General features: G+C 47.7%; 1 protein-coding gene across 2 annotated transcripts; it reads left to right on the top strand.

Moving 5' to 3' along the window:
* The first annotated feature begins 4153 nt into the window (after positions 1-4153).
* Positions 4154-9074, top strand: LOC146380946 (transmembrane protein 100-like). 2 transcript variants are annotated; one of them, XM_084936894.1, is made up of 3 exons: positions 4154-4335; positions 4845-4953; positions 6623-9074. In XM_084936894.1, the coding sequence occupies exon 3, from the start codon at positions 6666-6668 to the stop codon at positions 7140-7142; it is 477 nt and encodes a 158-aa protein (XP_084793020.1). In that variant the 5' UTR covers positions 4154-4335; positions 4845-4953; positions 6623-6665; the 3' UTR covers positions 7143-9074. The 2 variants fall into 2 exon arrangements, with proteins under 2 accessions (XP_084793020.1, XP_084793019.1); XM_084936893.1 differs by lacking the exon at positions 4154-4335 and adding an exon at positions 4456-4543.
* Positions 9075-13763: the final 4689 nt, after the last annotated feature.

Genomic DNA, 13763 nt, shown 5'->3' with positions numbered 1-13763 from the left:
AGAGAAAAACCCAACAATCATATGACCCCCTATGAGCAAGCACTTTGGCGACAGTGGGAAGGAAAAACTCCCTTTTAACAGGAAGAAACCTCCGGCAGAACCAGGCTCAGGGAGGGGCGGGGCCATCTGCTGTGATTGGCTGGGGTGAGAGAAGGAAGACAGGATAAAGACATGCTGTGGAAGAGAGACAGAGATTAATAACAGATATGATTCAGTGCAGAGAGGTCTGTTAACACATAGTGAGTGAAGAAGAAACACCCAGTGCATCATGGGAATCCCCGGCAGCCTACGTCAATTGACTATGTGCACGTTAGCATATGCTACTTCCGGTGCGGAAACTCCTGTGGGGAGCTTTGTTTCCGGTGTCCTATTCGCGCCCTGTTTACGGTCCAAAACAAGTTAAGCAAATGAATGAATCAAGCGGCGATTTACATTTCTATAGATGTCTCGGGCATTTACCCAATATATCTGTAAATGATGTTCATCGACTTGTCGATATTTTTCCCCTGCGCCTCAGAGCAAAAGAGAAAAGGGATTCAAATGTTATATTTCTCAGCTGTCCCTCGTTTATCGCAGGTGTTATGTTCTAAAAATAACCAGCGATAGGTGAAATCAAGTAGCCAATTTTATTTTTTGACGGTGCAAAACGTTTCGTGGACATACAGCACTGCACTTCAGAGTCACACTGCTAGCATCGATGCAGCGATTCTGTACTGCACAGGAGAGATGTCATGGAGGAGATCGTCTGCAGCGATCAGGACGCAGGACACAATGTGACGTAAAAAAAGCATGCAAACTTGCACTAAAAAATCTGCGAAACAGCGAGGTGAAAGGTGAACCGCGTTATAGCGAGGGACGCTGTAATTTTGAAGGTAAGTCACAACATACCCTTCGTAAATACTAATGTATAGAAACCCTTACCAGCAATCATTCATTTTTTGTGTGGCTTTTTTCACGGTTTGTTAACATGCTGTGTAGGTGTGTACTTGACTAGCTGATCTCGACATAACGGGGAAACATCTGGTTTGACTATTCTTCACCTGTAGTTTGAATGCTGAACATTTGCCTGTTTAAATCATGAGACCAGTCACTATACAGAGATGTGCTTCTGAATGTGGACGATGTGTCTTCTGCTGCAGTGATGCAGTTCTGCTTGTGTTGAGTGATGTAAACAACTGATCGATCAAAACGCTTTAAACGTCAAAACTGATCATTAGATTTTTTATGACACAGCAGCGGTGAGTGTTCCCACCTTCTGCTCTTTGTAACTTAACGCGATCTTTCCGTTTTCGAGTTTTGGACATGATTTTGGAGGATATCTTCGCAGTAGCGATTGACCGCAAAGTAAAGCTACCGGAAATGTACAACCCCACATCCGGTCTCAAACCAGGAAGTTAGCATTTTCTCGTGCACAGGGTCAATTGCAGCATAACAAAGGGAGGATTCAGGGTCACCTGGGTCACTATATGCTTTAGGAAAAAGGAAAGTTTGAAGCCTAATCTTACTGTCCTGATGAGCGCTGAAGGGAAAGTTCAATTAGATAAAGCTTCCAGATCTCTGCCCAAACAAGAGCCTGGAGGCCGTCTGACCACGAGCTGCAGATATCAGAATCATCATCTCCTATTGACTGAAACAGGCTGTTTTAGCTCCTGTCTCTTTACCCTCCTCCAAACACACTTTGTTCTGATTGGCCATCTTCTGGAAGCCTGCTGATGGGCAGCAGACCTTCTTCTTGCCGACTCTGAGGCCCCGTTAACCTAACTTGGCTCTTGGAGGCGTTTGGAAACTTTCTTGGAGCTCGATCCCAGGAGAAAGTTGTGAGGTTATGTGACTGTCAGGTGACAGCAGGACATCAGCCTGGACCAAACGCAGGTAAGAAGGAGCTCACCACACAGTGAGCATTTAAACTGAGTCCAACAAGTACTTTTTGAAGTTTTCTCCAGTGAATTAAGTTCCTGCTCCTCAGTGCTTTGAGGCCATTCAGTGGTTAGCGTTAGCTTCTGGTTTACTTCTGCACACCTGCATGTGCAAAATGCCTTCATGGAGATGCATCTGAGGCTGTGACAGGTGGCCAGATGTTTTGGAAAATTCAGACTCCACAAGTTTTTTCTTCCTCCTGTTTCCAGGCTTCAGCAGTTTGGCCGGCCTCGCGGGGCCGCTGCTGTGACTGCACACTTTTAGTCAAAGGGTTTTTTTTAGCAACTGGGAGCTGTGAAGGTCCAAAAATGCAAAGTCAACTTTTCCACTTTGTTGTGAGCCAAACAACATCAGCATGTAGGATTACAAAGCACACCTGTATTCACAGGAAGGAAGGCACGAACTCGGAGCTGTGAGCTCCAATAGCTGCTAACTCACCACTTTACATGCACGGCCTGCAACCATCTGTTGTACAGAGGAAGCACGGGAGGACGTCTCCGGAGACTCGGATCCAAAGCAAATAGCTCACATCATCCCTGACCCAGAAACGGATCTGGGAAGGAAGTGATTTAGCACTCGGGCGCCGTGCCTGGATGAGTGTCCCAAAGGTCAGGAAGAAAAATCAATCAACCTCCGAGGCTTCATTAGACACCTCATTTCGCCCCGATTGCTTTATCTGAGCAGGAAAAGAGAACTTAAATCACTTCCACACGAGCTGAAGCTGAGAGTTTAAGTCGTCTTCTCGTCCAGAGGTCATAAAACTTATAAAACTGATCTAGAAGCAGAAAAGTGCCTGTGGCAGATTTACGAAGCAGTTTACTGTAAAAATCTGTCATGGTGAAGTTTCACAGACAGGCAAAAGCCTCATCTCCACTCCCGTCTTTACCCGTGAATCAGCACAAACGCTGAACCCAAACTGCACATGTGGGAGCCTGAGATGATGTGAAATGACCCACATCAGGCAGGGTTCTCCTCTCTTGGTCTCAAGACCCCCCTGCTCCGATTCAAAGGGCTCATCGGGGGGCTGAGGCCCTGCTGGCCCTGCTGTGACCCCTCATCAGCAAACACCTTTGCAAAAGTCTTTCAAGGGCTGAAAATAAGGCCAGATGTTCCCAGCTGCTCTCAGCAGGTCACAGACTGAAGTCGCTGCCATCTCAGAGGAGAAGCTGACATTCCTGCAAATAAAAATAAGGAGCTGCTTTTTGTCTGAACTGTAGCATCACATGAAAGCAGAACAGGCCACACGTGTCCACACTCAGACATCCGTCCTGCTGCAGCAATCCTAAAAAAGCTGTTCTCTCTTCCTCTCCTGGTTGGAGACAAACTTTATCCTGCAGTCAGCAGAAAGCAGCAGACTGAAGTGCATCTCGAACTTTCCCTTTCTCCTAATGTGGGCTGCACCTGCATCTCATGAACTTGCTGTTCCAGATGTTGACCTGCAGACTTCCATGAGGTCAGAACCACAACCACCTGCTGACAGCCAATCACGTAACCCGCTAACTAACTTTGAAAATAAATAAACCTGCACAGGTGCGGTCTGTCGCTCCCTCAGTGTGTCTGAAAATGCACAACAACAAAGCAGTGCCAAAAACTCTCAGACCTGTACACTGATAACCAAACATATGATTTCTTACTGCCTCACAGAACTTTGATGTGGGAATTCGACTTTATTTCAATTTATGCTTTATTTTAAGGAAAATTCCAGTTTCCTTTAAAACACGTTATTAACATAATTTAGGTTTCGTCTTGCAGCGAATGAGCTGAACATGAAGTAAAACGGTGCACGCGTCAGAATAATCATCATCAATCTCACATTTTTAATAAATAATCAAGTATGTAGAAGTATTATTAGTGCAGCTGTGGCAGAAAGCTTGCAGGAGGCAGTCTCATCCATTTGTTAAGCACTGTGAAAAAATAAATTATTGCTGTATTAAGAATGTAACGTTGGTGAATATGAAGATAACATAAAAATAAAATGCAATCAGTGTTGAAACTAGCACTGAATGAAACATCCACAGCTCGCTGCACCCATGTTAGGCCGTTATCTTTGCTTTGCGCCACGATGATGATTCACCCACATTAGCATTTAGGATTATGTGACATACGGAAGAAATATGGCGTGCAAGCAAGTCGCATTCCTTTAGTTAATAAGTTGAATACGTGACTGAGTTTGAGCCTTTCAGGCCCCGTGGTCATGTTTGGACGAGCGTGGACGTGAGTCTGTTCAGACGGTAAACAAAGTCCAGCTGATTGGTCCCAGATGTTAACATGAGTTTGCAGCTGCAGCACGGAGGCTTCCTCTGGGCCCAGAGCAGAAACACGAGCCCGAATGTTCACATGCGAGCTCCCGCGCTCGCTGCCGATGTGGAGGAGCTTTAACTCCGGGGCGGAGGTCCTCTGGTGGAGTCTGCAGTCCCAGTAAGTAATGGTAACCATCAGGTTTTTTCATCATGTGTGCATTATTTTTCACTTTAGGTGAGTATTGTTTTTATTACTCACACTTTCCAACTGCCTCTTCAGACCTGGAAGCTACGTCTTAACCCTTGTGTGCTCCTGGCAGTGCTGTTTCACATGACACGTTTGGGGCTCATCTGTAGCTGGACAAACGTGACCAGGCTCTGCACAGGTGTGTTTCGGTCACAGGTGTAAGAAGGTGACGCCTTTTTAGAGTCAAACAAGTCAGAGCAAAGAAAACCAGCAGCCTTTTCAGATTCCAGATGTTAGCCTGTGTTTTAAAGACAAATGTGGGAGTAGCTGTGGTGTCAATGCTGCAGAGCTGACAGACAGGAGAGCAGCTGAAGGAAGGAAAGAGTTAAACCTCTGCTTCCTCCTCGGGTAGGAGGTGGTATGGAGGGGTGGGTGTGGCGGCGGTGGTGGGGGACCTCTTCTTCTATTGATAGCCACGTTCCCCCCGTTTATTCCTGCAGTGAGGACGATGCAGAGCAGCGAGCCAGAGGAGGCTCCACGCCGAGGAGACCCCGACCTGCTCAGACTCAAACCGGCGCTCTGAGGGATGGACGGCTGCTCGCTGACACAGTAAGTGCTCCCAGCTTTCCCGTCTCCACAAAATCACAGCAACAGCCGGGACTGTTTAGTCACGCAGGCTGCTGGAATGTCGGGAAAGTCCTGATTCCAGGGAGGAACGTTAAAGCCTCGTCCTCTCTCTGTGGAAGTCGGGCTGCAGGAACGACTGTCTGCATTTTTAAAGCTGCTTCTTCTGGGATTTTATTTTTCTTAAAGCAGATTTCATTTCACACTGTGTGCTGTTGTATCAATAATAATGTTATTTCTGCAGCGCAGCAGCTTTCAAACACAGTCACAGACGGTCTGTGTGCTGCAGCTCCAGCAGTGAGTCAGTCCCCACAGACCCACACGTTCATTTCCCCTTCATCACACCTGTACGGGGGAGGAGAGGCGGCTGTAACGCACCTGTGTAAAGGTTTGACTGACAGGTGGGAGGTGACAGCTTCAGGCTCATGTAGTCTCAGGCAGTGTCTTTACCTTACAGTAACGAGCACCTCCAGGCGATCGTTGTTGTTGCTGCTCCATACAAACCAAACTGACCTCTGCATGTGTCATTACCTGACCAATAACATGGCTGCTGTGAGGTCACTGCACACAAAGAGAGAAGCAGACGGTCACAGCTTCAGCTCTTTCAGGTTTGCGGCATTCGTTCGTGCGCAGCGGTCGGAGCTCTGCACTCTGATTGGACCGCTGCAGAGGGCTGAATCTGCTGTGACGACTCCTGGAAAGGTTGCGTTAACACACCTGAACCATTCAGACCAGCAAACCACCAAAACGTCTACTTCTGTAGAGATGCTCACACCGACGATGATCAATCGGTTAATCATCATTAGCAGCTCTCGTGGCTACTTACCCGCTAACTGCTGGTGAGGACGGACTTCTTTCACACACTCGGTGTTGTTGTTCTATATCAGAACATTTTTAAGATGATTTTTGTCATGTCCTCTCACGCCCTTTCCAATCAAAAATGATTCAGTTAGAGATCTTTTATCTCTGATCCAGTATTTCCACATATTTCTGCAGTGATTTGGTGTGAGCTGTTCGGTGTGGCAGCCGCAGAGATGTCTGCTTCTCTGGACTATGGCAGGTCTAAATGACACTGCTCTGCTCAGAGCATCTCTCACAGTCACTCTAAGGCGTCTTAATGAAAACGAGCTGAGCTGCAGGTTTGTGTCAGAAGCTGCAGCAGAAGAAGTCGTTGATTAGGAGTGAAAATAATGAGGTTACAGCGGGGCCGGGCCCTCGTTATGCCTCGCATCATTTCCTGTGATCTTTCACTTTCAGGCCACTCTCAGGCTGCCCTCCCTCTGCCTCACGTTAAGGCTTCCTTTACAGCAGAGGCTCTCGCCTCCGCTCGGAGAGACAGATGTCGCCACAAAGTGTGTCAGCGCCTCAACGAGCCGCTGACGCGTTGTAACATTTAATCTGTGAAAGTCGTTAGTTTGGCCTCGTCTCCACTCGAGCTCTGACCCAGCGACCCGCGTGATCCCAACCTGGTGCTGCACACATGGTCAGAGGCTGAAGTCAGGTGACCATGAAGGGAAGGAGGCGTTGATGTGTAGCAGCTGTTCATCTTCTTGGCTGATGTGGAATAAAACACAACTCAAAGTGTAACAATATCAGACGTACACGATGTTTTAATGTCTTTGATGTAACCAAAAACTTATTTCTGACTTCACAGCTAGCTGTTCTCTGATTGGCTGATCCCTGACACCTGCATCAAGATGGCTCACCTGTTCCTCGCCAGCAAGATCACAATGCCCGATGACCTCCACAGCAAAGGCGGCGGTGGCAGGGTCCCCCGGAGCGCCATGAAGGTGCCGCCGTCCATCTCCGCCGAGAAGCTGAGCCGGGACAAGCCCAGGAAGGATCGTAGAGTCGTCGTGACAACGCACGTCCCGCATGTCAACGAAGTCCAGCTTACAGCGGCGACGGGCGGCGCCGAGATGTCCTGCTACCGCTGCACCATCCCGTTCGGCGTGGTGGTCCTCATCGCTGGCATTGTGGTGACGGCGGTGGCCTACACCTTCAACTCCCACGGGTCCACCATCACTGTGCTGGGACTGGTGCTGCTGTCTGTCGGGCTGGGGCTGCTGGGCGCCAGCGCCATCTGCTGGAAGGTCCGACAGAAGAAGAAAAAGGACAAGCGACGGGAGAGCCAGACCGCCCTCATGGCGAGCCACGGGTACTGCGTGGTCTGAGCTCAGACCTCTGAAGTGAATAACAACACAAACTAACAGGAGTTGAGACGCTTTACAAACTGCAGAGACCTCGCTGTGCTGTTTCCTCCTGCAGCTGACGCGAGGACAGCCGCAGATGTTAACGACGAGCAGAGCGAAGGACGCGTCTCGGACAAAACATTAATAATGGAGACGCCTTCATCAGCTGGAGGTGTTGGATGAGGAAAAGCTTGCTTTAGTGCTGACACAAAGAGATAAATAACACGTCATTAATTTTACAAATATGCTGATAAACCAATTTTTCAAGCAGAAATTCTGAATATTTTCAGGTCCCAGCTCCTCAAATCTGCCCGATTTCTCTGATTTATCTGTCGTTGAGGTTCTGGAGTACAAACATGTGAACCTCCAAACACCCACCCTGCACTGGGGGCCCATTAGAGGAGCCCTGAGCCCAGACAGGCGACCCGGTGGGTGTTCAGAGGTCTGGGTAACAAAATCAAAGCCCCTCAGGTCCTCTTCTTTATTGTTGGAGCAGGTAAATGGATTCGATCTAATTATTGCCAAAACATCAATTTTCTCAAAGACATAACTTAGCAGGTTTGTAGTTTCCACACAGGACACGTTAGGATTACGGCTGATGCTTTTATTCTGAAAGTACCTGCAGCTGTTTTAACCTTTAAGTGTTTGGCTTCAAAAAAAATAAGATTGTGGACAATATCCGTGTTTACTTCTTAAAACTCTCATTTATGATGCACAGTATGTAACTAAAGCTGCTAATAAGCTATAAAAGACATTTAAAGGTACTCTAACGTAGACGTTTCTCTGAGTTTGTAGCTCTCATCGGTCTAATTTGTGGCCTCCGGCGTTTCCCCGGGATACACAGAGCATTCCTTCGGGTGGAGATGTCATCATGGTTTGATGTTTCTGGGTGAGACTGTGTTTCCCTCTGATGTTGGGTTCAGACTACAGGGAGCGTCGGATTAGATGGTTTTGCGTCACATTGGGTCATTAACATGTCACGAACATAAACATGACAATCATCGCTGTGTTTCACAACCTGATAAAAGTCTCTGCACACGAGGACCGAGGGACCAACGCAAACGTAATCATGTGCCGTGGCGTGCGCGGCAGAGCTCTCAGACCGCCGAGGACGACTTATCTGTGTTTCCGTCCGAATCTGAAAACCCGTTAAAAACCCACGAGGCGACTCAGGGCGGAGTCTTAACGAGATTAATGAATGACGTGAGCAGATCGCTATCCCAAACTCAAACCGGACTCCATGATGTTCTCCCTACGAACAACGTGAAGAAAAACGACCTCCTCGCCAATTTATCCCGTAAGACGTTTATGTCCGATTTTTCCGTAATTGTCCCAGGAATTCTTGAGTTATGGTCGTAACGGCGAGTTGGACCTTTATCGCTAACAATTCCCATCCAATCCTGCGTCATCACGTTCATAATAATGAAACGCATGTACTACCTGGAAGAATCCGCCTCCAGGCTTCACCTGTCCCCGCCTTAATTGTTTTACATTAGCGGCGCCTTCTTGGAGGTGAAACTTGGTGGGGTTCCTTCTGTGGAGGTGGAGAAGACCCTCAGAGAAAGAGCTCCGCCTGGCTCGTCCCAGTGTTTCCCACTTCATCCATACTGTGGGATCATTGTGTGTGTCATAAACCATCAGATCTTCCATCTGATGACGTCAGCGCTTCGCGTCTCTGCGTTGGGGCCGACATCGCTCTATCGTGGAGTCTGAACCCAACACGGTGACGTAACTGAGCGACGTGCAGTGCTGAGGTCACAAATAGACCGATTCCTGACATGCATGCTACTCTGTGTGTTTAGTGCACTACGATGCAGATGTATCCACTGTATTAAAGCTGTTTAGCTCCTATTTATTCTGTTGGTGGACGTGTTCGTGTAAAATATTTGTTCTATTAAAGTCAGCCAAACCACACCACTGCTCTTTCATTTACTCACTGAGGATCTGCTTTGCAGAGCAGGTTTGAGACACGCTGCGGGGCTAAATTTAGCCATGTTTATGTTGCCTAGCATCCCAAAGACACACAGCCAGTTAATAAAGTGAGGAAGGGCTGGGCGGGGGAGTCAGGGTTGCATCATCTGGACCAGGAGCTGGTGGTGGCGGTGATGACGGGTAGCGGTTACAACGCGTTGTCACTTGTGCAGTGCTAACTTTATCTCTGCTGGAGTGCTGCATCCTGGGAATGTGGGTGGACTGGGGGGAGGGACTGGAAAGAGAGATGAGGGGGTGCGGAGTGGATCATCGGTCTCATTCCTGAGGACACTTTGGAGGAGGTGCAGCGCCTCCTGAGCCTGACGGAAGGTGAAAATAGAAGCAATCTCAGAAGACGTGGACACGTTTAACCCCCCAGCAGCACATCAGCACCTTCCAATGATCACACGTCACTTTCACAAACATGGCCGACAGTTTACCACAGAGGTCGTTACAGCGCCTAAAACCTGCGACCTGCCGTCCTGAAAACACATCAGCTGACACACACAGCTGGTAAAAGTCACGTAAAGCATGCTATTCAAACGGCGTCAGCTGGCCGACAGCTTAACTGCATCTGCAAGCTGCTTTGCAACCCAGCTCCTGATTTAACGTCGTGTCTGCTGCTTTGTTCAGTACTTTATCCTACGACACAGCGACTGGCACGACCAAAGCGACTGTCTAAGCTTGCAGTTTCACAGCCTTTGAAATGGTTGCTTTGAAGCCGGGACCAGGTTTGGTTCCTTTCCTCAAAGCTGCTTTGGTGCATCAGAACTGCGATAAGACGGAGCCAGTCTGTGATTGAATGGTCAAGCTGGTATAATCAGGCAATTAATGGCTAAATAATAACGAGATAGAAGAAGTTTTCTAACCAGAATAAAAGCAGCTGAGTCGAGTCTCCTGTTGCAGACTGACTCAGATTGATTGCACCCTGTTGTCAGCGTTTATAAATTAGGCACTAATTATTACAAACCTGGGCCAGTCTGTCTGAGGACTACGAGTCGACTGATCGTTGGGAGACACGCCGCCTCCCACCAGGCAAGCTTGTTGCATGCTCCTCTTCTCGGTGACCAGGTACAATCGTTTACTGAATCGGCTGAAATAAAAGCAACACATCTGCCAGGTTTTTCTGAGTAACTGAGGGACACGAGTGCAGCGCTTCCCACTCCGTGCCTTTCAGCTGTAAGTGATCAGCCACGCCTCCCTATTACTGCAGATGAACAGTCGTCTCTGTTGCAGAGTGATGACGTACTGATGGTGGCTCCGGTCCGTTTTCTGTCGTCATCTTGGACCTCTGAAGCTGTTCGTGTGCAGCATGAAACTTTAAAGTCAGTTTTAAAAACTCGGTGTGACTGCAGCCCACGGGCAGTGGACGGTCATCTCAGATGTTCTGTTTGTCTCTGACCATCAGTGGCCTCAACATGAAAAAAGCCGAGCAGGAATGATTCATAGTCAAGATTGAATAAGCAGATTTTGGCCCTGACTGAATCATCAGCTTTTATTTGATATCTGCCAATCACACACTTACAACTGCTCCCACTGCTCAGTGTTTCAGGCCTTTAGACTCCCTGGAGTCCCGGGCAGAGCGGAGACATCACGTATCAAATAATCTGTTATCTAGTTCAGTTTAGTTTTATTTGAATTATATCCAAATCAGGCGATTTCCCCCTTAAATAAACAAAGTGAGAAAGTGAAGATTACTCTGAGAGGGAACGTTAGAAATGAAGGATTCCTGTTTATGCTGAGTTGGATGGCTTCTCAGGCACAGTCTGCTGCGTGCTTCCTGCAGAGCTCTGGATGTTTACGTGCTTTCAGTTTGGTTTATTTGTCACAGAGACGATTAAATCATCCTCATCGGCCTCGCTGATGTCTGACCCTGATTCTGATTGTCAGAGCTTTGTGTCTCAGGCTGCGTGAGGACGGCTCAGAGGGGAAATGCCAATCCTTCCCTTCCCCTAACACAGTGACCAGCGGTGTAAGTCAGCAGCAGCGTGCCTGCTAAAAACACACCCCAGACTCCCGGCCGGAAAGGGCCTGGCACGCAAAGAGCCGGGAATCGGCACGGTTGAAAGGATCGGCCGGAGAACAGGAAGGAGTTTCTGCTCGAACACACCCTCTACCCAAACTTTGAACTAATTCCCAAAAAGGCATGAGACTGCTCTGTCTTCAGAGGAGAGTCAAGGTCAGCCGAAGAGACCGAGTCAGGAACCACGGGCCAGATCCTGCCGGCTGCAATGGATTTAAAGCTGTGGAAGAATCATAAAACCAGTGAAACTCTTTCTAATCTGTAAAGGCAAAACTTTTCTAGTCCTTGACCACCTCGACCAGGTGTCCTAATCACATGACCCAGCGCCGCACAGGCAGGGACGTAGGCTGACCGCTACATTTTAGGCAGCAGTGAATCAAATGTTTTAGAGATGTAAAAAAGTGTTTTGTGACAAAAGCTCAGACTCTGCCTGTCTCTGATGATGGTGTGCAGTAGGGGTGCAACGATACTCGTATCGATATTGAACCGTTCGATACAGTGCTTTCGGTTCGGTACGCATAGGTATCGAACAATACAACATTTTTAATTTATTTTATCAACTTTCCTTCTGACGATGCTGTCTGTGTTGAGCGCTCAGTGGATCTGCGCTCGACTACTCCGCCTAGGCTGCACTGTCGAGCGCAGATCCACTGAGCGCAGGGCAAGCTAGCGAGACAGAAGCTAAGCTCCTTGCAACATGGCAAATTGAACCTCCCCCACCCTCATTCAGATCTGGCCTTTGGAACTATTTTGGTTTTCATGTGACGTATGACCCTGAAGGTAAGCGCGTCATGGACTAAAGTAAAACAGTATGTTGGATGTGCCACGCAATGCTCAATTACATGGGTGGGAACTAGTGTGTTAGCGCAGTTAGCTCGTTAACGTGTTGGCCGTCCAGCCCCACGCACGGGGCGATCCGCGGTAGCTCGTTAACGGAGATTTGCCGTGTTGTGGCGTTAACGTCATTTCAGATTAACGCTGACAGCACTAGTGGGAACACAACGAATATGACTGCACATTTACTCCGACAGCATCCTAGTGCAAAGACAAGTGGAAGCAGACAAAAACAACAAGCACGCATGCTACAAACTTTACCCGAGTCATTTAGACAGCCGTTAGCACAGGATTCTCCTTATGGGGACCTGATATGTTTAATATGCTGCTGAGAATATAGCCCAGAAGAAGCGTATAGTATAGCTTTTACTTTGGAAAGAGCCATTTCTCTGTAATAAACTCTCTTTAACAAAGATGAGTGATTTCTCCATCAGATAGATTTATTTATTTATCCCTTTGTTGTTTCAGCAACATTAAATTTAAAAACTGTACTTTTGAGTTAAAATATATATTTATAATTTTAATAAATGACAAATTAAAAAGGCACGAACATTTTTTTGTATCGAAAAAATATCGAACCGTGACACCAAAGTATGGAACCGTGAATTTTGTGTATCGTTGCACCCCTAATGTGCAGGTATGCGGCGTATACGCAGGTGGGGCAGTGTCCACCGTCCTCAGAGAGCTCGGCAGCTCTCAGGAGTTTTAATTTGCTCCTGAGGTGGAACGAGAGCTCTCACCTGGAGCTGCCGTGGTTTGTGCTGCAAACACGAAACGAGGAGCCTCGTTAGCGCGCGAGCTCAGAGTGTCGGCAGGTGCGATTACCTGTCAGCAGACGGGCTGTAGCTGCTGCTGACAGCTCGCTGATCGCTAATGAGGCCGGCTGTCAGTCAGAGCCGAAGCCTTCCCGCTCCCAGCAGCAGAGTCCGGCTAAAACTGGAATCTGACGGGAACGCTGGAGTCATCGGAGGACTCGATGCCGAGTTATAAAACTCAGCCATCCAGAAATATCTGAGCGTGTTCACTGTTTCCTGCTAATTATCCACCTACGAGCAACAGGTAGAAGAAACAGTCAGCATGATCTAGCTGATTATTCTCTGCTGGGAAAACTGGAAAAACCGTCCATCACGGACTGCATCCATGTTTTAAAGGTTACTGAACGCTAACGAGGCGTCCTCGTGTCACACGAGCAACACAACAATACCAGACGCCATGATGAACGCCGACTGCACCCGAGCCTCAGGCTGGTGCAGACTTTAGTAACCCACAGTGTGGAGCTTCACGTTACAGCAGGTCCACAAGTCAAGGTTAAAAAAGTTTAACAAAAGCCAAAAAAGGACACGGTTACGTCCATAAAATGACTTTTTGTGAACAAATTCAATTAGATGTGTGATAACTATAAGTCCTTAAACCCTCTGAGTCCTGTGACATCATCAATCAGAATATGTCATTTATGGTTTTATTCAGCATTTAGATTGATCAGATCTCTGATATTGAGAATAACTCCTGTGTGTAATGTCAGCTGTGAACACATCACAGTGATGACCGATCTCTCTGTCCACTCAAACTTTATCCTGTTAAATGTGATTTTTATTGACGCTGCCGTGGATTCATTATGTCTGTATTGAAAACAAAGCTTTAAATGAATAAAACAATTGTGAAACATTGTGACAGGAGACATTTTTAACTCGTGAAGTTTAGAAGCTGCTGTGTTTGTTTGGATTGGGAAGCGGAGGCTCTGTGGAGCTGCGCGGCCTGGAAATGATTTTGAACTG

The sequence above is a fragment of the Perissodus microlepis genome, chromosome 8 (assembly GCF_051167445.1).
Source record: "Perissodus microlepis isolate ML-2025 ecotype Zambia chromosome 8, ASM5116744v1, whole genome shotgun sequence".
Lineage (NCBI taxonomy): Eukaryota > Metazoa > Chordata > Actinopteri > Cichliformes > Cichlidae > Perissodus > Perissodus microlepis.
Note: the sequence above shows the minus strand (reverse complement) of the source record. Positions and strands in the feature narration are given on the sequence as shown.